This window comes from Spermophilus citellus (genome assembly GCF_964194105.1).
Source record: "Spermophilus citellus genome assembly, chromosome: 9".
NCBI classification, from domain to species: Eukaryota; Metazoa; Chordata; class Mammalia; order Rodentia; family Sciuridae; genus Spermophilus; species Spermophilus citellus.
In genome coordinates, this window is record NC_138191.1 from 132,531,625 (window position 1) to 132,557,783 (window position 26,159).

The following is a 26,159-nucleotide window of genomic DNA, read 5'->3' on the forward strand; positions in this document are numbered from 1 at the left end:
CTGGAGTACAATAAAGCAAGGAAAAGAAAGAATGGGGAAGGGCAGGTGTGGATGCAATCTAAAGTGAGTCTATTCAGATAGGCCACTGGCTAGGTTCCACGTGAGCAGAGATAAGGGGAGGAGCAAAAGTTGCCACAAGAAGATGTGAGGAGGGACAACTGTGTGGCTACATGTCTGAGAACTGAGAATGGGTATGGTAGGAGCTAACAACAGTGTGCTAAGAACCAGAACGGAAGCACTCAGTTGTCTGTGAGAGAGGTGAACTGGGGATGAGTAATGCTCACATGGAGAAATGAAGAACAAGTAGGGTCAAGAATGGAGGGAAAGGGGATTCAAAAAAGGGGAAAGAAACATACACAAAAGCAGGAGCAAATGTTAGTCATGAGGACAAAAATCACAAAATCAGGTGATAATGATGATGATGACAGTTAATGTCAGTAATAGTAGTGATTAATGAGGACAAGTCTTACAGTCCACAAAATACATCACCATATGATTCATTTAACAGATTACTTTAAGAGGCCTCTGAGATCCTAAAACATAATCATCTACATAAAAATAAACTATGAATAGCAAACACAATAAACCCTAAGGTGTCTAGAGTATGGTTTTCTGGAACTTCTGGGTTTCCAGAATAATTCCACCATTGGAATAATTAATTCCAATTAATATCAAAACCAAAAATACACCAAAGGCAAAAGAAAGGGAACACATTAAAATGCCACAAGGAAAGACTCAAGCAGCAGCTACAGGAATTTCAGGAGTCAAGAGAAACAAACAGGACAGCATGGTTTAAAAGAAAAGAGAAAGAACAACTAGTAAAGCTAGGCAAAGAGCAAACCAGATCAAAGAAACAGCAGGGCAACTGTGCACAGTGGTGCATGGCCGTAATCCAGAGACTCAAAGGCTACCACAGAACAATCACAAGTTCAAGGCCAGCCTCGGTAATGAAGCCAGACACTGTCTCAAAATGAAAAATAAAAAGGGCTGGAGATGTAGCTTAGTGGTACCATATGCCTGGGTTTAATCTCCAATGCTATTAAGAAAAAAAAAAAAAAAGAGCTGGTTACATAGCGGGAGAAGCTAGAACAAATCTGTTGTGGGGGTTGTGCAAAGGTGGCAAAAACTACATAAATTGGCTCTTCTTGGTCCACAGTGCACATACAGAGTGAAGTGAAGGGCTAGCACCACTACCTGAATAGCATCAGTATCCTCAAGGAGCAATGATAACCAGGCAGAGCACCTGCCACTACAAAGCTTATCGGGGAACCAAAATGCCAAACTAGGAGGAGGCAATGAAGACAAACCCATACGATTCCAGCACGGAGTGAGAAGTCCATGAAAGGATGCTTGCCTGATCCCAAGTGATCAAAGCTACCTATCTAAAGCACCACAGAATTTACTCCATAGCTAATGGAGTGGTATTACATTCTCCTGTACAGTACTCTAAACAGCAAGTGTAACACAACTTGACACCACAACACACATTAATTTTAGGCTTTTAACAGAGGTAGGTAGAACCTACAAAGTGAAAACTGAAAACAATGGTACAGGACGACCTGAGCAAATCACCTGATTTAATACTGAGTAAAAAGCAGCCCACAAGGGGCTGGGGTTGTGACTCAGCGGTAGAGAGCTTGTCTTGCACATGTGAGGCACTGGGTTTGATCCTTAGCATCACATAAAAATAAATGAAATAAAGGTATTGTGGGAAAAAAATAAATGAATAAACAAAATAAAGGTATAAAAAATAAATAAATAAGGCAGCCTACAAACCACCTACATTGATTAGGGAATACAAACTGACAAATAAGGGGTTTTGTTTGTTTTTGCGGTACAAACAATTAAATCCAGGATCATGTGCAAGCTAGGTAAAGGCTCTACCACTAAGCTACATCCCCATCCCACACTTTTTAAAATTTATTTTTGAGTCAGTCTAAGTTGCCCAGCCTGGCAACTTAAGATTAACTTGATTAATTGATTAACCTAAGGCCACACTACTCACGGAGCCAGGTTGAACTGGGTTTCCTCTTACTGTTCTTTCTTTAAATAAGGCAAAATCAACAGTTTTTCAAGTACATAATCTACAAAAGAGCTCACAATAAGAGAAAGACTGAAGGATAGTCTGCCTTCAAGCCTGAACAACAAACTTAGTGTGGACAAATAACCCAGAGTAGCCAATAGTTCCCTGCTGTTAGTATAAAAGTCAATTTCATCTGCAGGCAGCTAGGTATGGTAGTGTATAAAGCTGCCCATAACCCACCCAAGGAACCTAATGTGAGATGGAACAGCAATGTTGATTCATGGTTCAGAAATGAGGGCTTGAGGAAATATGCATATACTACATTTAAAAAAAACCTGCCATGCACCCCCGTTATCCCAGCCACTTGGGAGGCTGACACAGGAGGATTGTAGGTTCAAAGCCAGCGTAAGCAACAGTGAGGCACTAAGCATCTCAGTGAGACCCTGTCTCTAAATACAAAAAATAGAGCTGGGATGTGGCTCGGTAGTTGAGTGCCCCTGAGTTCAATCCCTGATAACCACCCCTCCAAAAAAAAAAAAAAAAAAAAAAAAAAAAAAAAATCCAAAGACAAATAAACATAAGGAAATTTTTTAAGCTCAAAGGAATGCTGGGTTCAGGTGGCGTTAACTCTTTGCTCTCACATCATACATGTCTGCATCTGTAGTTATCTGTATAGCACTGGTTAACAAATTATGCTTATACAGCTACACAATTTAATTTCTCTTGATGATTCAGTTATCAAGGTAGAGAAATACACAGAAAATACTTCCATGAAATGCTTAAATGAGAGTTTTGGGTTTTTGTTTGGTGGTGCTAGGGACTGAATCCAGGGCCTTGCAATGTAGGTAAGCACTCTACCACTGAGCTATATCCCCAGACCTAGGTTTTGTTTTTTTTTTAAGAAAATTTTAATATTTATTTTTTAGTTTTCAGTGGACACAACATCTTTGTTTGTATGTGGTGCTGAGGATCAAACCCGGGCCACACGCATGCCAGGCGAGTGCGCTACCACTTGAGCCACATCCCCAGCCCCCCAGACCTAGGTTTTGATATGTAAAAGGTTAAATGCTTACTACATGAAACATTCCTTAAAGGAATCACATAGCCAAAGTTTTATTGTACTGAATATAGCATGCCTTATAAGTGAGCTCTAAGTTTGGGGGCCCTCAGGCTACTTAGCCCAGCGTCTGCCCTTGCCCGTTTTTGTAGTGAATATTTATGGGCAAAGCCTAAGCAATGGAACTCACAGTACTGAATTTGATGCCAGACTATAAATACCAGCCATCACAATGCCTATAAGCTGCATGTTTAAGACATTATTGAGCCCATTAATTCCAGAGATTTAGGAGGCTGAGGCAGGAGGATCAAAAGTTTGAGGTCAGTCTTAGCAAGTTGGGGAGGCGTTTCAAAATCAAAAATATATTTTAAAAAGGGCTGGGAATGTAGCTCAGTGGCAAAGTACCTCTGGATTTAATCCCCAGTACTGGGAAAACAACAACAAGGGGCTGAGATGTGGCTCATGCATGTAAGGCATGCATAAGACCCTGGGTTCCATTCTCAAGACCCCCCTCACACACACACACAAAGCCTATTGAACAAGAAAGCAATCGATTTAAGTCAGTTTAAGCTGTGACTTAAATGAACAACAATTACATATCACTTTCTTTCTGTAGAGAGGTTTGTAGGGATCAAATATTTGCTACATATGAAAACAGGCTATTCAACAAACAGAAGCAGCATTAGCCTGTGAAAATTAGTATACTAACTGATCTTTTCTTAAGTAAAGCATAACGAGAAGCAAAAAGAAATAACCTGCTAGGAAAATGCATTCATGTTCTCTACTGCTGTTTCCATTATAATATTTTCCTACTGCAGTGCCATACCTCAGGAACACAGCTTCAAGACATTCTCCGGCATGTCCATTGTGCAACTGCTATCCTGCTTCAGGGAAGCAAGATCTTATCTGCCTGCAGCATTAAAATGCAGGTCTATCCGAAAGAATTCTCACCACTCACAAAATAAAAGTAGAAGAAGGCACTTATGCTTCAGTGAACTACCGGGCTGCACTGTAAAGAAACCATTTTCTCTCTAGAATAAAGCTAGGGAAAAGGGAAGATCTCATTTATGTTGTCTTAAAGGAGAATTAAACTAGAGGAATTTATTTGCTGATTAAAATAAAAGTTTTGTTTTGTTTTAATGGGAAGTAGGAAGGTCAGGAGAGAGAGCTCCCTGCATAATGGCAGCATTATTCCCTAGAAACTATTTGGAAAACACTGGGTAACCTAATTCCAGTTAATGTCTTGACTCCTAACATCTGACATTATTTTCAGTTGGTTCCACTTGGCAGTTAAGGAGAAATTTCTCTTTCGTACCAAGGCAAATGTCAAAGAATAGGGTAATCTCATTTGTGCACTAAGCCTTTAATAAGCAAATAGTAAGATTCAAAATCCCCAAAGAACTGACCACTTTATATTCAATATTCAGTAAGTGGGAGGTCTCATTTCTCCTTCCCACAGAGCCTCCTATTTCCCATCATGCTCCAAACAGAGCCTGCACACTACAGCAGTCCCTGATGCTTATTTGTGAGAAAATTCATGAATGAAGATGCCTTCTGCATAGGGCTTCACCTAGGTCCTCAGTAAAACTTCAAAGTCAATTTTATCAACAGCAGAAGTCACCCTGCAGCCTATAACCTTGAATGGAAAGACTTTTCACTCACTCTCAGTTGTCAGGCATTTCAGAACTTCACACACTTTCTGAGGAAGAAACAAGATCATTTTCTCACTCCCCCCACTGCCCCCCCACAAGATTTAAAGGTAAGTATTTTTAAAGTTAGAGTACAAGGGACGATACAGTCATTTAACATGTACTGAGATTCTTAATCATGAACAGTAATCAGTAGAATGCACAATTAGATCAAGGTCTAGTGGAATGAGCTTTGAAGTTTCATTTCTGCTTTTCAACAAGTGAGGACAGTAAGTAAAAGGCAACAACTCAACTGTTAATAAAGAAAGCCTGGCTCAGTGGCACATACCTGATATCCCAGCGGCTCAAGAGTCTGAGGCAGGAGGATCAGAAGTTCAAAGCCAGCCTCAGCAACTTAGTGAGGCCTTAAGCAACTCAGCGAAACCCTATCTCTAAATAAAATATTTTATTTAAAGGGGGCTGGGAATGTGACTCAGTGGTTAATCCCTGGTACCAAAAAAATAAATAAACTTAAAAAAAATAAATACACACTGAACATTTCTATATAATAAGCTGCATAATTAGCACATATCCACACAAAACACACTGGATATGGACTTTAAATGTTATATTTACTCACTTTTTTAAAAAACGTTTTTAGGTATAGATGGACACATTACTTTTATTTTATTTACTTATTTTTATGTGGTGCTAAGGATCGAACCCAGTACCTCACATGTGCTAGGCAAGCGCTCTACTACTGAGCCACAACCCCAGCCCCTTTACTCACTTTTTGAAGTGAGTAAAATACCAAGGGAAAAGGTGGAATGACCAAGAAGGAAAAAGCTGAAACCCATTTTTCATATAAAACTTTTTCAGCCTCACCTAAAATCAAAATGAAATATCTGACATCTTAAATTATTAAGTTTAATTCACTTGTAGTGGTGAAGAGCCTTTTAATCACCAGTCCAAGTGTCATTGTTCAACTGTCCCTGAATGAGCAGCAGTCCTGGGAACACTGAGCAAAGATGAAGAGTACCAATACTGGCTGCACGGCTCCAATCTGCCAGATGAAAGACCACTCTTGAAGATATGGATCAAACTATCTTCCTGGAGGTACCAAGTTGGGAAGCAAAAAAAGTTTTATGTCTTGATGTCATCTGATGGATGGCAGAATTCCTGGTAACCTGTATCAGCACCATGGGTGACAACTGCCTGCTCTCATCGTAGTCATTGAAGGGAAAGGAAGAATCTCTGAGTGGTAGGCTTTGCTCTGACATTGACATTCGTGGAGAGAGACACGACACAAAGCTTGGTGCCATGGGCAAGTAACCTACATACAGGGCACCATGGCCCTGAGTCCATATGCACCAGCACAGGAAGAAAGGCCTTCCTCTATGGTAACCAGAGGGTGTCAAGCTTTCTGAGAACTTTCAGAAGACACAATTTCATGTGCATCTGTTATGGCTTAGATGTGTCCCCCATAAGAAAGCTTAGAGATAAAAAGACTGGGTTATGAGAGCCTTAACCGAATTAGTGCATTAATCCACTTGAATGGATTAAATGGGTGGGAGCTGTGGGCGGGTAGAGTGAGACTGAGAAGGCAGGTCACTGGGGACATGCCTTTGGGGCACCCTCCCGACTGCTTTCTTCCACAAGCTCTTATGCCTTGATTTATTTATTTATTTATTTATTTTGGTATCAGGGATTGAACCCAGGGTCCCTTAACATATCACCAGCCCTTTTAATTTTGAAACAGGTCTTACTGAGTTGCTTAGAGCCTCCCTACGTTGCTGACTTCAAACCTCCTGCCTCAGCTTTCCAAGCCACTGGGATTACAGGTGGGTACAATCAAGCCCTATGATGCCATAATGTTTTGCCTCATCTTGGGCCCAGAGCAATGAAGCTTAACTGTCTATGCACTGAAAACTATGAAACCACGACACAAAAAAAACTTTTAACTCCTCTAAAATTGTTCTTGTTGGGTATTTTGATCATGGGGTAAAAAAGCTAACTAAACAGAATATGAATAAACCTAGTACAGCTACATGAATGTCCAACTCTCCTTAATTTCATACTAAATTTACTAATAGAATAATGGCTCTACACAGAATCCCCTCATCAAATGAAACCAAATGTTTCCAGCTAGCTCACTTAAAACTACTTTATAACTAACAATTTCATTGTGACTTATAAACTATCTCAAAGTTAATGTACATATCTACTTATCAGTTAGTTCATGTAACAGCTTTGTCTGGCCAGGTCAGACTCAAATATTTTGGTGAAAAGAGATTAAGAGAAAATACAAAATTCTGTTTTCAGGATACCTCTAAGAATTAAAAGTTCTTCATGTGCTAAGCCAAAAATCTCAGTGAGTTTCAGTTCTAGTTCTGCCTTGGGGAGCTACACAGATGGCCTGCTTTTCACTAGTGTTTACATACCTTTAGACGTTCAATGGCTTCCTCTCCTCCAGGTGTAGACATGATCCTCTCCTGAATGCTGGTCACAGATGTTAAGCCCACCTGACTACTGAGTGAGCAGGAAGATGGAGATGACGTAAGAGAGCCCATGGATGCTGTGGAAAAATTGCCAGGGCGTTGATTCTCAGAGGCTAGCAAGTACCTATGTTTATTGTTCTGAAAATCTTTCAGATCTGGGAGATAAAAAGAAGGAAAGACAGAAAAAGAAAAGAGGGAAAGGAACAGAAGAAGGAAAAAAGATAGGAAGGAACACCAGTGTAAGAAAGGATAGCATTACAGCGCAAGACAAAGACATGTTTTAATACAAAGACAAGTTACAATTGTTCTAGATGGCAGTTCTAAAACATGGCTCTTTAATATTGGTATCCTAGAGGTTAACAATCTCTTCTGGATTTAGAAACTAAAAATCCCAAGGTGGGTTAGCATTTTATCTGGCAGGAGGTAAACAAAGCCTCAAAGGCACTCTATCAAGACAGCTAAAGAATATTTCTTGTATTCTTTCTACTGTTCCACATCTACAATGCCTTCACATTTATACTACCTTGAAATTCCATGACTTTGTAACAGTAAGGATAACAATGATCATTTATTTATCAATAATAATCCATATTAACCTGGTTAGAGTTTTGTGGAATTGTCAAAATTTTTCCAAAAAATGTAAAGAGTTAGAAGAAAATTCTGAGCACTAAGCAGTGTATTTCTATAACATTTCAACATGGCAAAAAAAAGATTTTTAAAATGTCTTAAATCAAAAAAAGAGGTAACTGTATAAATGAGAGGAATTTTAAGTCTAGCTAAGAATACAGAACTGAATGCTTGCCCCAACAGGGAAAGGCAATTAACAAATTAATAAGTTCTGTTGTAGTTTCCATATTTCTATTATGGCAAACAAAAAAATAAGACTGATTATTTGTTAATTTAAGTAAGGCCTTTACTGTGCATAATAGTACGACCATAGGGTTACTGGTAAGTAAGCCTGCTTTCTATTTTGATATATAAGTTTTAGGAAAATATTTTATTTATGAAGGTGTCCAACAACTATAAATTTAGCTCTGAAACTTATTTTTGGTTAAAAAAAAAAAAGACACACAAAACAAAGTTCATTAATTCACTTATTTGTACTTTCCTCCATTAGTCATTTTCCCTAAATGAACACCAGAGGAAAACTGTAGGTACTAGGGCTGGGGATGTGGCTCAAGCGGTAGCGCGCTCGCCTGGCATGCGTGCGGCCCGGGTTTGATCCTCAGCACCACATACAAACAAAGATGTTGTGTCTGCTGAGAACTAAAAAAATAAGTAAATAAATAAAATTTAAAAAAAATAATAATAATAATTACATTTAAAAAAAAACTGTAGGTACTGGCACACTACTATTTTAAAATTAGCTCATTTTTAAAGTTAAGAAAATCTATATTGCTTAAAATTCATACCGAAACTAAATTTTCCTTAAAGGATATGAGGCAATACAATTAAAAAAACACTATTTAATTTTCTCTGTTTTTACTATTTAATCAAAAGCCAGTTCTTGAAGCCCCTCAAAGCGTGTGGTTGCTTCAAGACAGTTTGAAAACCACCATCTGCAAATATAGAAGAACATAGGGAAACAAGCAAAGAGGCATGTTTTAAAAGGGAGATAGGAACTAAAGCAAAAAATTCAGCCACCAGGTGATGGTAGCAAGGTGGGAAAGAGGAAGATGGATAAGCTTAGAAAGTCCCATGGACACATGCAAGCCCTAAAGGGAGTTAAGTAGATCCAAATGGAAACTGAGAAGTAGTCAGGACTGCTTTTCTTTGCAGTTAAGGAATTCAAACTTAGTCATGCATGATTTTCAGGAAATGCCATAGCTGCTCAGAGAAGAGATAGGCACCAAGCTGGCAGCAGCAACACCTCAAGCATAAGAGCAAAAACAAAAAGGCATCCTTTCCACACCAGTATGGTTCACCTTTGGAAATCTCAGACAGAGCTGTTCCAGTCCAAGAGTCACATGTGTATCAGGACAATTAAAGGTCTGGGGGGCTAACCAATCACAACAACTAGGGCTATATTCCAGTTCTCCTCATTGTGTGACATGCTTTACTGCACAACTAAATCAATAAGAATCCAAAAATTAAACCCCAAAACAAGGTTCTTCACATCTTTGTGCATGTGTGTCTATGTGAGCACTGGGGATTGAACCCAAAGGTGCTTTACCACTGAGTCACATCCTTAGCCCTTTTTATTTTAAGTCACTAAATTGTTTAGGGCCCCACTAAGTTGCTGAGGCTGGCCTCAAACTCGGTGATGCTTCTGCTTCACCTCTAGAGTCCCTGGGATGACAGATGTGTACCACTGCACCTGGCTATTCTTTAAATCTTGTAAGATAACAAAGCTTACGTGAATTTTAAAAGGGTAAGCAATCATTTCCTCATTAGCTCAGGGCTACCTGTGGAGAGAGTGACCTGTTATGTCATTTCACACATATGGACTCTTCATTAATCTGTAATTTTAAAATGAGGAAAAATGTTTATTCAACCTTTGAGTAAAGTGAGGTTCAAGATATGAAAACACAACTGCAAAAGCATAGGGTGAGTGCTAACCCAACTTTCAAAGAGAGCTCCTCAGAGAGTTTGGCCAGGTGGAAATGATTTTTTAATTCTAAAAGTCTTATATTTACAACACTAATTAAAAAGGACTTCTTCATTAAATAATCAACTCAAGAGGCAAAAATAAATAAATAAAACCCAACAACAACAACAAAAACCAGTATAATGATTAAAAGCCAAGGGCTCTGAGTTATACTACCAAACTGATCATACAAGAAACATGAAGTCTAAGGAAACTAACTACTCCAGGTTACTGGCAAAATGAGAATAACGGAACTTTTTCAGAGTCAGTGACAGAACTGAGATAATATGTTTAAGGTGTCTAGAACAGGGCCAGGTACATTATAGACTTATATCAAAAAATGTGAGCTACCCTATTTGAATCAAATATATGATATGTCAAGATCATTGTACTGTCATGAGCAACTAATAAAATAAAAAAGTAAAAATTAAAAAAAAAGTGAGCTGCTATCACTATCCTCATAATCTATGATTTGGGACTTAATCACATAGGGGTAGGGATCTAAAAAGTAGAACAGTAAGAAATTCTTATGCCTTCACTCAAGCTAAAAAATTGAAGTTCATCAAAGATAGCTTTGCTAAATGGAAAAGGGCAAACAGGAGAACTTCCGATTCCACAGGATGCTCCGTCTGGGATTTCCTGTTAGGATCACTGGCATGCAAAGCTCATTTTTAAGGCTGATCCAGCAGAGGCAGATTAGCAACTCAGCATACTGGGAATAACCAATACATCAAATACACACATTTGCCTCCACTTCCAGAGTAATCATCGATCAATGGATCAACTGAAGGTAAGCAGGAGGGAAAATACAAGAAGGGTCAAAGTTCAGGTTCAGCAGTGATAAGAGAAGAACAGAGCAATATTTGGCATTGGGAAGATAAAAAAAGTTAATACTTAGATTATCATTTTTACAAATTATATTAATTAACTTGAGCTCTAACCAGTAAGAATTAAACTAAAACAGGCCTTGAAAATCTATTAGAATTTCAAAGATATAATATTAATTTTACACTGAAAAATATGCTTTATTAAACAAACATTCTATTTTATCTAAATAATCTATTTTACATACTTAAGAGAACATTTTGAAATGTTGGACACGAAACCCAGGGCCTTGCACATGCTAGGCAAGTGCTCTACCACTGAGCTAAATCCCTAGCCCTTACTAAAAACAACTTCTGCAGGGTGAGGTGACACATGCCTGTAATCCCAGCAACCCAGGAGTCTGAAACAGGAATATTGCAAGTTGGAGGCTGGCCTTAGCAACTTATGGACACTGTCAACAATTTGGTGAGACCATGCCTCAAAATGAAAAAAAAAAAAAAAAAGCTTGGAATGTAGCTCAATGGTAATGTGTTCCTGGTTTCAATCCCCATTGCCAGATAAACCCATGAAACAAAAATAAAAACCTCCAAAAACTTTTTTTTTGGAGGAGGGGTTGGAGGGATACCAGGCATTGAAACCAAGGATGCCCTACCACTGAGCTACAACTCTATCCATTTTTATTTATTTATTTATCTTTTAGTTTTGAGACAGTGTCTCACTAAGTTGTTGAGGCTGGTTGTTATCCAAACTGTGATCTTCCTGCCTCAGCTCCCAAATTGCTGGGAGATATGTATCACTATGCCCAGCTCCAATAAATATTTTTATAAATTAACTCAGTGAAATTAAGCTTTACATTAAAAAAAATCAATCAATCAATCAATCCATGGATAGCCTGGTACATACTATATAAAGGAATTCTGAGATCATATTCATTATTTTTCTTTTCTTGAACTGGAGGTCTTTCTATGTTGCCCAGACTGTCTGAAACCTTTAGCTCAAGCAATTTCCCCCACTTCATCCTCCAGGGTAGCTGGGATTACAGGTATGCACGACTGCACCTGGCTCACTGGATCTTTTTAAGAAAAAATACACATTAAACCACTTTTAGCACAATCTAGTGACCAAGTTCCTTAAATCTAAGTTTATTTTAAATATAAAGACCTAACATTTATTTTAAATATATATTTTATGTTGTTCCTTAATTTACTTACTATCAATAATATCTCCTAGCCCCTGTGCACGTAGAAGGTCCTTCAGCCGTGTCACTTCCTCCTTTAATTCACGAACCAGTTTGGCATTGGGGTCCTCATTGATAACAGCATTGCATTTAATTTGTTTTGCACGATCTGCATATCTAGATTTAAGAAGAAAATTCATTCTTGCCATTTCTCAGGTATTCTTCTTCATAAAAGTAACATACCATTACTTCTAAGTCAAACATCTTGAGTATTTATATATTTTATATGCCAATAATATATTTATATAAAGCTTTATAGTACCTTATAAAGATGAAAAAGGCTCAGATGAATTTAAGTGATTTTCCCAAGATAACAAAATAAATAAATAGCAGAGAGAATGCAAACCCAGTTTGTTAGATTATAGAGTACTTTTTCACTTCTTTTACTATACCAAGGTATCTTCCTTTGGTGCGGGGGGCCACCGAGGGTGGTACTAGGATTGAATGCAAGGTGCTCTACCATTGAGCTATATCCCCAGACTTTTATATTTTGTTTTGAGATAGGGTCTTGCTAAATTGTCCTGTCTTCAGCCTCCTGAGTCACTGGAATTACAGATGTGTGCCCCTGCACCCAGTTTCAAAAGTTTTTTTTGTTTTGTTTTGTTTTTTAATGATTACAAACTCAAGAAGACAGAGAGTTCCAGATGAAAGTAATAAAACCCATTCACATACAAATATTTTCGGTTAAGTGAACATTCTGTGGGTAAATTATTTATTTTTTAATTTTTTTATAGTATGGGAGCTTGAACCTAGAGAGCCTTATGCATGCTAGGAAAATGCCCTGACACAGAGATACAATCAATCCCAACCTTTTTTACTTTGAGACAGGATCTGGCTAAAGTACCAGATGGCCTTGAACTTGCAATCCTCCTACCTCAGCCTCCTGTGTAATTGGGATTACAGGTGTGCGCCACTATACCTGGCTTGATAAAGTTTTTTTAATGCCACATGTACTCATAATTGTATTACATAATTTTTCAACTTGAGCATTTCCATAAAGATAGAAGCTGTATTCACAGAAGGGAACACTTTTTAAAGAAATGAATAAGGAATATTTATTATTATATAGAAGTTGTTCAAAACTCTCATTTGAGCAATTTGAACATCTTTCCTTGAAAAAGTTCCTGACTTTCCCAATGAACTGCCAACCATAGACAGGTAAATTCCATTATAATAAAAATCATTCCCCCCGCCATATATTCCCTGTTAAGAGAGAAAGGGGGGCTGGGGTTGTGGCTCAGTGATAGAGCGCTCGCCTAGCACATGTGAGAAGGCCCTGGGTTCAATCCTCAGCACCACATAAAAATAAATAAGTAAAATAAAGGTATTGTGTCTAACTACAACTAAAAAATAAATATTAAAAAAAGAGAGAGAGAAAGGGATCACTTTTACACAAATGACTATCAATGCAGCATAAGAAAAATCCATGGTATAACAAAATGACTGAATGCGGGTCTACTTGGGAAGTAAGGTCAAATGAGAGTACCTCAGAGTGCTCAAAGTTTCATCATAGTTGATATCTGCTGGGCTAAGAGCAGCAACCATTGCAGTCCGAGAATTGCCACCTAAGAAAATGAATCAGATCTCAAATTATACTCATTTAGAAAGAATGTTATTGAATGTATCAAATCTAACAACTTTAACTCATATCCTAATATTTAATCAAAGGCCAACAACTTTCTTAAATACCAGTCCCCATTCCAGGCACTGTTATACTCAACTACTGGTCTATGAATCTACTGGGTCCAGTTCTTGTTCTCTCACTCTCTCTAGAATCTACTGCAGTCAAGATGGCCACTCCATTAAAACTGGTGTTAGCAATGGGAAAGTCACTGCCTGGGGATCAGCCCAGTCTCTTTCTTCAGTCATCAACATCTGACATGGCTAATCTCTCCTTCTTCCTGAGAAGAAGGAGCAGCGAATGAAAAGCAGGACTGGAAAGTCAAGAAGTATCAGCAATAAGGAGAAGTAAGAGTTGGCAACATCTGATTATGGGCACCTCAGAGGAACATGAGGTTTGGAAAGAACTTTTGAGAAAGAAGCAAAAGTCTGAAGAAGCTATAGGGGATCAGGAGGATAATGCTTCACAGTTTATACTCTGAAATACATGAAATATAGGAGAACACCCAAATTTTAAAGTGAATATAATCAGCTGAAATGAGAAGCAAAGATGAAAAAAAGCAGAACATTCAATTAGTAACATGAATAACTAAAGAAGATTCTCCCCCAAAACAGACACAGAAAAATTAGCCAATATGTAAACAGATTTCAAAAGATATCTATAAAATGAATTTGTGTCAGTAGTCAACATACCTAGATTTTCTCGAAGAAGCCAAGTGAGTACAGAATCCCTGTAAGGAATGAAATCAGTTTTCTTCTTTTTTTTACTCTATTGAAGAAAAAGGAATAGACTTAGTATTGTTTAGGGGAAAAATTCACTTGAAAGGCAAATCAGTCTAAAATTCCCAAGCAAATCAAATTACAGATTAATTCCATCATTGTTGAAATTTATCATTCAGTTTTAATTCTTCATAATCTCATGCAATTATTTTTTTCATTTTATATCTTAATTTTGAATTTTCTATTATAACAAACACAACAGTCAAGAGAGTGTATAATGAGTTACCAGATACCCACATGCAGCTTCAACCATTAACAATATTTTGCCATAATTATCTTTCAGTTACTCTCCCAAATACTTTTTTATATTCCTGAAACATTTTGTAGTAAGATGCAGATATATCTAAACATTTCAGCAGATAAGGATGTTCTTTTACAGAGTACAATGACCAAGTTCAGAAAAATTTTAACATCAATCCAATGTTGTTATTTCATATGCTGCCCATATCATGTCTGTTGTAGGTCTCAGTGTTTAATACAAACCCAGCATTTTACTCTAGGTACTTTAGGTACATATTTCTAACAGACAAGGACTTAAAAAGAAAAAAAAAAGATTATTATCACACTTAGCAAAATTAACAGTAATTCCTTACTACTGTCTTATCTCCAGCTCTCAAACAATAAGTTTTACTTTTACAGAGGTATAAATATGAATCCTGTGCGTTCCCAGTGCTGGGGATACCGGCGTTTAACACCGTGCCTGGCACCAGAGTCATTTTCATTAAGTAGGCTCAATTTAAAATTGCACAAGCCTCCTAGGATAAGTTAGCCTTTCAGTTCTTCACAGAATGATGAGTCAAACTTTTCCACTAAATAAAGAAATTTCATTTATTGCCCTTTCAAGAGGTTTATAGAACTGTCAAAAGATAGTCCTATAGATCACTAGAACAAACATAAGATAAGACAATGTAAAAGCTTCCTCAAATTTCTCTTGTTCCTTTATTCTTAATTCCTTTTCCAAAAAACATCATGTTCCTAAAGTAATTCTGGTGTGAAGTTTCATGATTTATGGTCACCCTAAACAGCCAGAAAACAAATGATAAAAAGTTCTTTGAAGGTTCCATTCCATGCTTCTATATATTCTCTGAGGATTTAAAACCATGAGTTGATTCTATAACTAGTTCATCTCTACCAATCCCCACCATACCTTGCTGGTGCAGTTATCCTATAGACGAAAGCATTTATGGGAGAGAACAAGAACACAGGATAAACCTCAAACAAAAAAATAGTGAAGTCATAGATTATGACTTCTCAGACACAGATAAGAAAACATTTAATTCTACTTAAGCAATTTAAATGAGATTATTAGTGTACAGCAGAGCACACATGATGAATACTTCCTTGGCTTCTAACCTAAATAATAAAGATGATTATATAAAAATTGTGTTAGCTCTTACGTTCCACTGTTAAGGAATAGGAAAGAATGAAGTTACAGTCATGTCCATGTGTGGTGGCACACACCTGTAATCCCTGTAACTGGGGAGGCTAAGGCAGGAGTATTGCAAGTTCAAGGTCAGCTTGAGAAACTCAGTAAGACCCTAAAGCAACTTAGCAAAACCCTGTTTCCAAATAAATAAATGAACAAATAAATAAATAAATAGAAAGGAAGGGGGAGAGAGGGGCAGGAAACTGGGGATATAGCTAAGTGGTAAAGAACCTCAGTTCAATCCTCAATACTAGGGGGAAAAGAAAAAAGAGAGAAAGAGAAAGGCAGAAAGGAAGACAGGAAGGGAAATTACACTTCTGTGCTGAATAATGGCATTTCAGTCCATGTACAGACTGCATATATGATGCTACTCCCATAAAACTATAATAGTGCTGAAAAATTCCTAGGTGGTAGTACAACTACTGCTCACTTGTTTAAAACCTATTACACTATCAGCTGTATAAAAACACAGCATATACAATTAAGTACATAAGTGTCTGGTTTAATATTTACCATACTCTACTTTTTTCTATTATTTTACAGCATTCTCTACTTCCTAAAAAGAGTTTACTGTAAAATAGTATGCCATATGTCAGTAGCAGCCTCATGCATCTTGTGTTTACCTTGTCCACTGATTGCACCATTCTCTTGTGCTTGATTTAATCCCATGCTGTTCTGTTCATCACAGTTGTAGGCGCAGTAGGCTATACCAAAGCCAAGTTGTATAACTGTATACTATCAGGTTTATGTGAACATACTGTATGACACACCCACAATATCAAAACTGCCTAATGATGAATTTTCCAAAGCATACACTCCTTGTTAAGTGATGTTTATTTTTATTTTTCACTTTTGTAGTGCTAGGGAACAAACCCAGGGCTTCACACATGTCAGGCAAGCACTCTACCCGAGCTACATCCCCAGTATTCTATCTAGAAAAAAACTGCACAGGAAAAGGACATACAATAAATACACTTTTTTTTTTTTTTTTTTTTTTTTTGGTGAGACACAAAATAAAGCTCAAAAAATTAGTCAAACCTTTGATTTTTTTGCTCTAGCCTTTATACATCTACATGTGCTTTCATTCCATGTTCAGCACAGACTCAAACTGTGTCAGACCTTCTGTCTTACCTGAAAAGTTCTAAAAGGAGAAAGGCAAGACTACATAATAGGGTCAAAACACAGCAGCCTTTGTAAACAAGCATTAAGTAACATCAAGTCTACCTGCTGTACAAACAATTTCCCCTTAATAAAAAATGAAGTAGCGGGGGATATAGCTCAGTGGTGGAGAGCTTGCCTTGCACATGTGAGGCACTGGGTTCAATCCTTGGCACCACATATAAATACAGGTATTGAGTCTATCTACAACTAATACATATATTAGTCGTAAAATATTATTTTTAAAAAATGAAGTATAAAACTTACCACCTCTGCCAAGGCTGAAATGACTTTGCCCAAAGTTGTAAGAGACTTATTAATATTTGCTCCTTCCTAAAATAAATATCAAACATGAAAGAATTAGGATTAAGAGTTTCTACTACTGTCACATCATTCATATAGAAGATAAGCTTGCCATATGCTAGCATATTTGTTGATATCCATAAGTTCTAAAATTTCCTTTAGTCCTCAGTAACTTCTCCTCACACTTAATACCATGCTGAGGCCACATACCTACCTCATAGTTCCAAGTATTTTCCAGATATTTGTATTCCAAAACCTTACAGATGCAGCCTTCTTTCCACAAATCACCAACATAAAATTTCTGGTCTTGTTAAACAATCTTTTGTTCTCAAATCTGGATCTTGTATATCCTATTCCCATTACTGTCTTACTTCTAACTAGTCAAAATCTGCCTGTTTCCCAAACTGCAATTCAGATCTCACTCGACCATCATGTCTTCCCTAACTATTTTGTTATCCAACTTAACCTTTCTTTGAAGTCAAAAGATCCTCAGCTGGTCAAAATTTTCTATAAAGGGTCAAACATAAGTTTGTGGGTCATGTAATATCTGTCGCAACTCTGCAAAAGCATCCATAGACAACATATCAACTGATGGATGAGCTATATTTCAATACAATTTTATTTACAAAACAGGTGGTTAGCTGGATTTTTCCCACTTGCCATAGTCTGCTGACCTATGTTACAGAACACTGACAAGACCACTTATTTGGTAAAATAGATACCTTTAATCGAGTTCCTTTGGCACCAGTTGAATCAGCTCGTTCACTTCCTGCGAGATCCACCAAGCTGATTTTACTAACCTAGTAAAGAACAGTAACATGGGGGCAATTCAAATAGAAGCAGAAAACATTTAAAGGCAGGAAATTCTTTTAAAGATTAAGGTATGAAGAAGATTAAAAATATTAGTGCTCTTAACCATGACTCAAGATGACAAAGACAACAAACATATATGAAAATCAGTTTAAGGAGCATATACATAAAGCTGGGGGTATGACTCAACATCTGACCGCAAGCTCAGCACATACGTGCACAACACGTGCACGCACACACACAGAGCATAAAATTCATAGCGACTATCTTGGTTCTAAAGTAGTAAAATGACTGTGGCTTGGATGTAATCTGTCTCCCAAGGGTTCATATGCTGAAAACTTGATCCCCAATGTGGCAATATTAAGAGTGCGAAACCTTTGAGAAGTGGAACATAATGGGAAGTCCTTAGGTCTGTGGGGTGCTGCTCTTTGAAGAGATTAAGGAGGTCCTTGTGGGACCCCTGAGTGAGTTCTCAAGGGAGAGTTGTTATAAAAGGACAAGGCTAGCCACTCCCCAGCTTCTTTGGCTTCCTGTGGGAGATGTGATCTCTCCTTTTTATACCTGCTCCCACCATTGTGATGCCATTTGTCATAAGGTCCTCATCAGAGTCAAATTTGATGTGGATGCCAATGCCCTGAACCTCCAGAACTATGAGTAAAACAAGCCACTTTCCACTTTCCTTTTCTTCTTCTTTTCCTCCCACTAGTATTGGGTAATGAACCCAGAGGCACTTTACCACCAAGCTACAACCCCAGCCCTTTTTATTTTTTATTTTGAAACAGGGACTTGCTAAGTTGCCAAGACTGGACTCAAGCTTGCAATCTGCCTGCCTCAGCCTACTAAGTAGTTGGGATTACAGGAGTGTACCACAATGCCCAGCAACCTCTTTTCTTTATTAAGTTACTCAGCCTCAGGTATTTTGTTATATTAACAAAAACTGAACCAGTTCATAACTTCAGGACAAACATGACATTTTACTATAGTATGTCAAAATAATATATAAAACTCATTAGTGTAGTACTAAATGGTATGTTAAAAAAGAAGCTACAAGGAACCAGAACTCTCATATACTGTTGGTGGGGAAGTAAAATGTTATAGTCACTTTGAAAAGTAGTTTGGCAGTTTCTTAAGAAACTAAATACTCATCTACCATAAGACTCAATACACAAACTGTGATGTATCTATATAATGTAATATATGTCAGAATGAAAAGGAACAAACTACTGATAAACTCTGTAACATAGTTGAGTCATAAAATTATTACACTAAGTCAAAGAAGCCCAGCAAAAAATAGAGCATGCTATATGATTCTATGTACATAAAATTCTAGAAAACAAGCTAATCTCTAGTGCAAAAGCAGATCAGAAGCCCAATGCAATGGAGTGGGCCTGTGATCCCAGCAACTCAGGAGGCTAAGGCATGAGGATTTCAAGTTCAAGGCTAGTCTGGGCAACTTAGAAAGACCCTGCTCAAAAGGGGAGAGAGTAGCTGGGGATATAGCTCAATGGTAAAGCACCTGGAGTTCAATCCCCAGTTCCAGTTCCACACTGTCCCCTCCGCCCCCCCCCCAAAAAAAAAAACAAACAAACACCAGCAGATCAGGAATTGCCTGCAATGGGGTAGTAGAGGTATACAGAGGTATTACAAAGGGGCCTAAAGCAACTTTTTTAGGTAACAGAAATTCTCTTAATCTGGACTGTGGAACTGGTTGCATAGTTATAAAAATATTTCAAAACATAGCTCAAATTTTACACTTTAAATATTTATAGTTTATTGCATATCTCTGTAAAGTTGTTTTAAAAAATTATATTTCAAGAAACTCTAGACAAAAGGTCCAAAATGGATTATCAAGAAAGATATTGGGCTGGGAGTATAACTCAGTGATAGAGCATTTACCAAGCATGCTCAAGGCACTAGATTCAACCACAGCACCAAAGGGGAGAGAGAGCACTACAGCTACAGGAATAACATAATTAATTTTGCAGATTTAACATTGTGGGAAAAAGGCAAAACGTTTTCATATAGAATGTCCCTTGGTGCCATTCAGAAAATCACTAACCACCAAATAGCATCAACATTATTACCTCTGGCAAAGCAAGTTATTTGATCACCTATAACTAGTATATTTTTTTAAATGATTTTTAGATGAAAGCAAATAAAATGTCATCAAGAAAAAAGGTGATTCTAGTTTTTAGTGACAATGGTATCACACACAATATACTAATTTTATACAGCAAAGGATCCTGTGTAACTGCTAGCACAATAAATCTAAATTCAGATTTAAGACTGCATGCCACTTAGGAATGCACACAGAGCAGAATTTAACTTTTTATTATTATTAACAGTAAGAGCAACAAAATTAACATTTACTTGGGAGGCTGAGGCAAAAAAACTGCAAGTTCAAGGCAGCTTCAGCAACTTAGTGAGACCTGTCTCAAAATAAAAATTAAAAAAAAAAAAAAAAAAAACTATTGGGGAAGGGGGAGGTAGGGCCTGACTGGTAACATAGCTCAGTGGTGAGGCACCTCTGGGTTCATCCTAAGTACTATAAAATTAACATTTATTAAGTGGCTACTCTGTACTAGACACTATTATATGTACTTAATCTATATCAATACTTGATCCTTTTTAACAATCTATAAGGGTGTTATAGGTGAAGAAAATGAGGCACAAAGAGGTTAAATAATTTGCCCAGGTTAATATATCTGAAAAGTAGCAGTCAGAATTCAAAGCAAGAAGTTTGATTTCAAAATCTATAAATTTTGGTTTTGGTATTGGGGATTGAACCCAGCAGTGTTTTAACACTAAGCTACATTCCCAGCCCCTTTTATTTTTTATTTTGAGAAAGAGTCTCCATAAATTGAAGGGGCTCGCTACAGTGCTGGGACTGACCTGGAATTTACAATCCTCCTGCCTCAATCTCCAGAGCTGCTAGGATAATAGGTATGCACCTCTGCAACTGGATTGCAATATTTAAACACTATACAAAGTGAGAAATTAACAAGAACGGGTATTTGAAGAAAACCAGAGTTCTCATGGAGTTATATTTGTTTTCCAGGAATAAAACATATTCTGCTTGCCTAATCATTTTCTTCACCATTTAATCCCACAGTAATATTCTGTAGTAACATTATTAATATTATGGTTCAGTCAGGAAGAAAAGGATTTTCTCCCCACGGATCCGCTTTGCAGTTTATGAGACCCAAAGTCTTAAGACTGTTTTTTCTTAACTTTGTTTTCTATTCTGTGATTTCCTTTAAGAACCCATGATGAAACTGATACAAGATGGAAGAAAAATGTTAAGTACAGGCTATAAAGTACCCTCCATTAAGTAAAAGAGCAATCTACCTCCCTTTCACAAAATACACAGGATAGTAAAGGGATTTCTCAAAATTCCCACCTCTGCAACTCAAACCTAGAGACAATGTTCTCCTACCTTCTCAGTGGAAAGGTTGGTCTCAGAGTCATGTTTCTTCTGGGTGAAAACAATGGTGAACACAGCGTGGGAACGGCTACTTGTTTCATTCATGTTGGTAGCTGCCACTGTCCTAAATAAACACAATGGTGACCACGTGACAATGGAATTCTTACATGTGGAGCAGCAGGCTCTACATTATAAGCATAACAATCACAAGTTATGGCCTTAAACTGTTAGACTGTCACTTACACAATTGCTCTTAATACTGTCTTATTTGTGAGCCCATCAAGATACCCTCCAACTCAAAAAGCGCCCCATCAGAATCATTTTTCATACTCCAGCTATCCCTTTAGAAACCACCAGAGCATTAAATTTTTACTCTTTATTAGGTGCTCATTTATTCCAGACTCAATTACTACCACCGATACACATAGACAAGATGACTAATACTTTACCACGGCTTGATTAAAACTTAAGGGTAAAACTTAACCAAAGTTCTGTTTCAGTAGTGTATTGTTTTGATGAGAAGAAAGACAGAGGCCCCCAACTCTCCAGCATGTGAGACTAAGTGAACTGAAGCAACTTTTATCACTATCATCATGGGATAGTCATAAATAGGAAGAGCGAGCCCCAAAATGTGCCAAAGGCCTCAGTCATTAGCCAGTTTTCCACCATACCTGGCTTTGTTCCCAGCATCCATGAGGTCAGCAATGTCTGTGTAGGAAGTGACTGCCAGTTTCGACAGATCCTCCACATAGGGTCCAAGAAGTGGGTGTTCACGCACACGCAAATTACCCTTGTTTTTTGGATTCAGCAAATCTCGTACTCTTTCACAGTAAATTTCCATGTAGCTCACCTAGGAACATATTATTAAAGTGCATTAAAGGACCAGGAAAAAGAAACCACAGACAGCAAAAATATTTTTTTAATTTTTATTTTTTGTAGTTGGACAGAATGCCTTTATTTGTTTACTTTTATGTGGTGCTGAGGATCAAACCCAGTGCCTCACGCATGCTAGGCAAGCACTCTAGCACTAAGCTACAGCCCCAGCTCAAAGCAAAAAGATTTTTAAAGAAGTTTTTAAAAAGCTCTACAATTAGGGATCAGCAACCTTTATGAAGTGAAATGTCAAAGTTCTAGGCCCTTGGGGCTTGGGTTATGGCTTAGTGGTAGAGCGCTCGCCTCGCACGTGCGAGACCCTGGGTTCGATACTCAGCACCACATAAAAATAAATAAGTGAAATAAAGGTATTGTGTACAACTACAACTTAAAAAAAAAAAAAAGTTCTAGGCCCTTTTTTCTATTAGTAGTATGCACCCTGTGTAGGTTAGAACCCACCTTCTGACTTTGCAGGGAAGGAAGGTTTTATCTCTGGCACATAATGGTTGCTACTTGTCTTAGGCAGGAAAGATACTTTAGTAGCAATTTATCAGTTATCAATTTTAAATGTACATACTACTGTCAGTAATGGAAATTTAAAGTGAAGTCACTCCAAGGGTTGGAAAAAAAGCATTCTATCAGAGTTAAAACCAAGGAACAATATTAATATTCCAGAGCAGGGAGGACAAGAGACCAGTGACTAATTCTTTAAGACTGAGCACACTGTTATGAACTACGGACAACATATATACCAGAAGGACTGAGGGCTGGCTGATAATTCATAGTGGCCTAATTGAGACCTAAAAAGAGGAGGAAGCCTCAGAAAACAGATAATTCATAAATTCTTGTGTCACCAGCAGGACCATGCCTACCACGATGAAGAATGAATTAGGCTTAACCTGAGGCAATTACACAATTTTTCTAATCAATTCCCTTCCAATTTCATGCTTACCAAACCACTACCAGGATTCCAAAAGAGGTTTGTGCACAGAAAGATAATAAACTAGGTCTTGCAAAGTGAGTGTTCTGGTCTGAGTTATTCCTCATGGAATAATAAGAGCCAATATTTTGGGTTTCCTAACATCAGCCAAATGAGCTTCACTCAAGAGTCTGACTTTGTAGGATGGTTTTGTTCCCAATGTATCTATAAAATCAACCTTCTAAGCACATAAGTCTCTGATCTGGGATACATTCACCATGGTAGGCCACTTTATGATGCTTCCCAGGAATGAGATCCTTCTGCATCACTGTGCTACAGGAATACAATATAAACTGCATTTTTCAACTTAAATTTCTACAGACACATTTTCCAAGTATTTGCACTGGACCTTATCTCCATTTCTACTGCCTTTCTCCTTTTGTCAGTCTCGATCTGTATTTTTATATTGGTTTTTAAAAGTCAGTTAAAAATTAAAAATCCTGAAAGTAAATCATCTATTATGGGAGTAAAACAACAGGACAACAAATTTTGTTTCTGACAGCAATTCACACTAGAAAGTGAAATGACTTGTTTTAATGTTTGCCTACTTAAATTCACACAATCCTGAACTCCCAGAAGATACATGTATCTATCAAAAAGTTGATCTTTTTCACTCAAATGTGAGATTAAGTGAACCCAAATAACTTGAGAGAAGTTAGTGTACACCACTGCTTATTCTCTACTATGTGAATCCATCCAAAGTCATTTATTTTACTTATGAACCAACCATGACAGACCTCACTTGGCAAATCCAATTCACCAACCATCTTCCAGACGTAGTCTAGGCACCTGACAGACATCAATAAATAAAACAGACAAAGATGCTGCCCTTGGGACTGGGGTTATGGCTCAGCAGTGGAGTGCTTGCCTCACATGTGCAAGGCCCTGGGTTCAATCCTCAGCACCACATAAAAATAAATAAAGTTATTGTATAAAAAAAAAAAATGCTGCCCTAGTGACCTTTATAATTCTAGCAATGGTGACTACGAGGAACAACAAATGCAATAAGTAGATAGTTTATGAAGTAAATTAGAACATGATGAATACTGCAGGAAAAAGAAAACCAGAACAAGTGGGATTTAGGATTGCTGGGGCAGAGTTATAGTGTTAAATACAGTGGTCAAGGTCAGTCTTGCTGAGAGGGTAAGATTTGAGCAAGGACATGAAAGAAGAGGGAAACTTAGTCAGAAAAATAAATCTAGGGGAAGGTCAGAGAGCATGGTTCAGTGGTGGAGAGCTTGCCTAGCATGTGTAAGGCCCTGCATTTGGTCCCTGCACTATAAAAAAATAAACAAATAAACAAACAAACAAACAACAACAACAAAAAAAAAAAAAAAAATATATATATATATATATATATATATATATATATATATTTAAGTTATTAAAGAGAGAGAGAGAAAGAAATCCAGGGGAAGAACCTTTCCAGCGGAAGGAAGAGTAAATATAAAAACCCTGAGGAAGGACTGCTCCTGGCATATTCTAGAAACAGCAAAATACCAATATAGCTGAAGCAGAGAACAGAGAAAGAAGTAGGAAAGGGGGTTAGAAAATGTGACAAGGAACCATAGTATCCACCAGGGATCCAATTTGTACTTCAAAATAAGTCTGTGGACTCTAATTTGAAAGGAAATGCCATCTTCTTTTATTATCTATAAGCTCAAACACTGTAGCACCTGATTAAAAAAAAAGAATGGTTATGGGATGAGCCAAGCTGTTTAGAAAATTCATCTCAACATAAAGTATTCTTAGAGCACATACACTTTTTGGTCTATGATAGTCACAAGGCAGAAATTCATGCAATGCCTTATAGGTTAAAGAAAAACTCAAGGCCACTAAGTGGAATAATGAGGAATTAAGTCCTACAGAAAATTACAACACAGAGCAGGATATAGCCTGGTGGTAGAGCACTTTCCTAGCATGTGTGAGGCCATGAATTCAATCCTCAGCACCACAAAGAGAAAAAGAAAATCACAACACATACTAAATAAATGTTATTAAATAGTTTGCTTAAAAGGCAGCTTAATTTCTAAGAACAACAGGCTCACTTTAATAAAACACCTCAATTTCAGTTACTATGAAAATTAATACCAAAAATGTGTGTGTGTGTGTGTGTGTGTGTGTGTGTGTGTGTGTGTGTAACAGCAGCTTCAGAAAGCACATATGCAAATCAGGGACTACCCCAGATGTGCTTGTCACAACTGTAATCCCAGCTACTAAAGAAGCTGAGACTGGAGGAACCCAAGTTACAGGTAAGCCTGGATAACCTAGAGAGAGCCTGTCTCAAAATAAAATTAAAAAGGGCTAGGGATGTAGGTCAGTGGTCAAGTACTCCTGGATTTATTAATCCTCAATACCAGTTAATGAATGAATGAACAAAAAAGTAAATGTAATGTTGGAAGAACAGGAATACAGAGGCCCCTGATTTCAACCACGACTACACTCACCTCTACAGAATAAGACATCTCTTCATTGCAATTGTCATTGATCTTCTCAAAGAGCTCTTCACACAACTAAGGAAGCAGAATAAAAGAAAACATGAGTTGCCCAAATCAGAGAAGTACTGTTATTCACAAGTGCTAGTGAATTAGCAAGACCCCCTTTCTCTTTCTCTCTCCACATCATAAACCTCAAGGTAGGATTAACATTTTGAATGAAATTTTTTAAAACTTTGAATACGCTCTTCTTATATATCTGTATTCTCCCTCAATAATTGAAACTTGATTTTGTTTTCTGAAGAAGAAAGTCACATTTGGGGGAGAAAGGGAAAGTCAGCTTTTTACAGAAGTTGTATCATGTTTAACCATCATGTTAAACACATGTGAATCTGCTTCTGTGTAGTACTTGTGACTCTACTGTCAATATTACTGTAACAATGAAACTACTAGGACAACATTTGCACTGATGTATTGCTGATGCTATACATCAATT

At 37.4% G+C, this 26,159-nt stretch overlaps 1 protein-coding gene across 9 annotated transcripts in view; it reads right to left on the reverse strand.

Annotated features, from left to right (window-relative positions):
- Window positions 1-26,159, reverse strand: part of KIF1B (kinesin family member 1B) — a 150,091-nt gene that overhangs the window by 78,297 nt on the left and 45,635 nt on the right. For 4 of the 9 annotated variants that reach the window (XM_081305727.1, XM_081305725.1, XM_081305724.1 and 1 more), the window contains exons 5-14: window positions 25,676-25,741; window positions 22,048-22,226; window positions 21,389-21,500; window positions 17,865-17,942; window positions 17,107-17,172; window positions 14,169-14,244; window positions 13,342-13,420; window positions 11,830-11,972; window positions 10,536-10,577; window positions 7,150-7,361 (exon numbers count right to left, since the gene is read on the reverse strand). In XM_081305727.1, the coding sequence (XP_081161853.1) occupies window positions 7,150-7,361; window positions 10,536-10,577; window positions 11,830-11,972; window positions 13,342-13,420; window positions 14,169-14,244; window positions 17,107-17,172; window positions 17,865-17,942; window positions 21,389-21,500; window positions 22,048-22,226; window positions 25,676-25,741 (1,053 nt within the window). The remainder of the gene's footprint in view (window positions 1-7,149; window positions 7,362-10,535; window positions 10,578-11,829; window positions 11,973-13,341; window positions 13,421-14,168; window positions 14,245-17,106; window positions 17,173-17,864; window positions 17,943-21,388; window positions 21,501-22,047; window positions 22,227-25,675; window positions 25,742-26,159) is intronic. The other 5 variants (XM_081305730.1, XM_081305728.1, XM_081305732.1 and 2 more) reach the window with 2 other exon arrangements.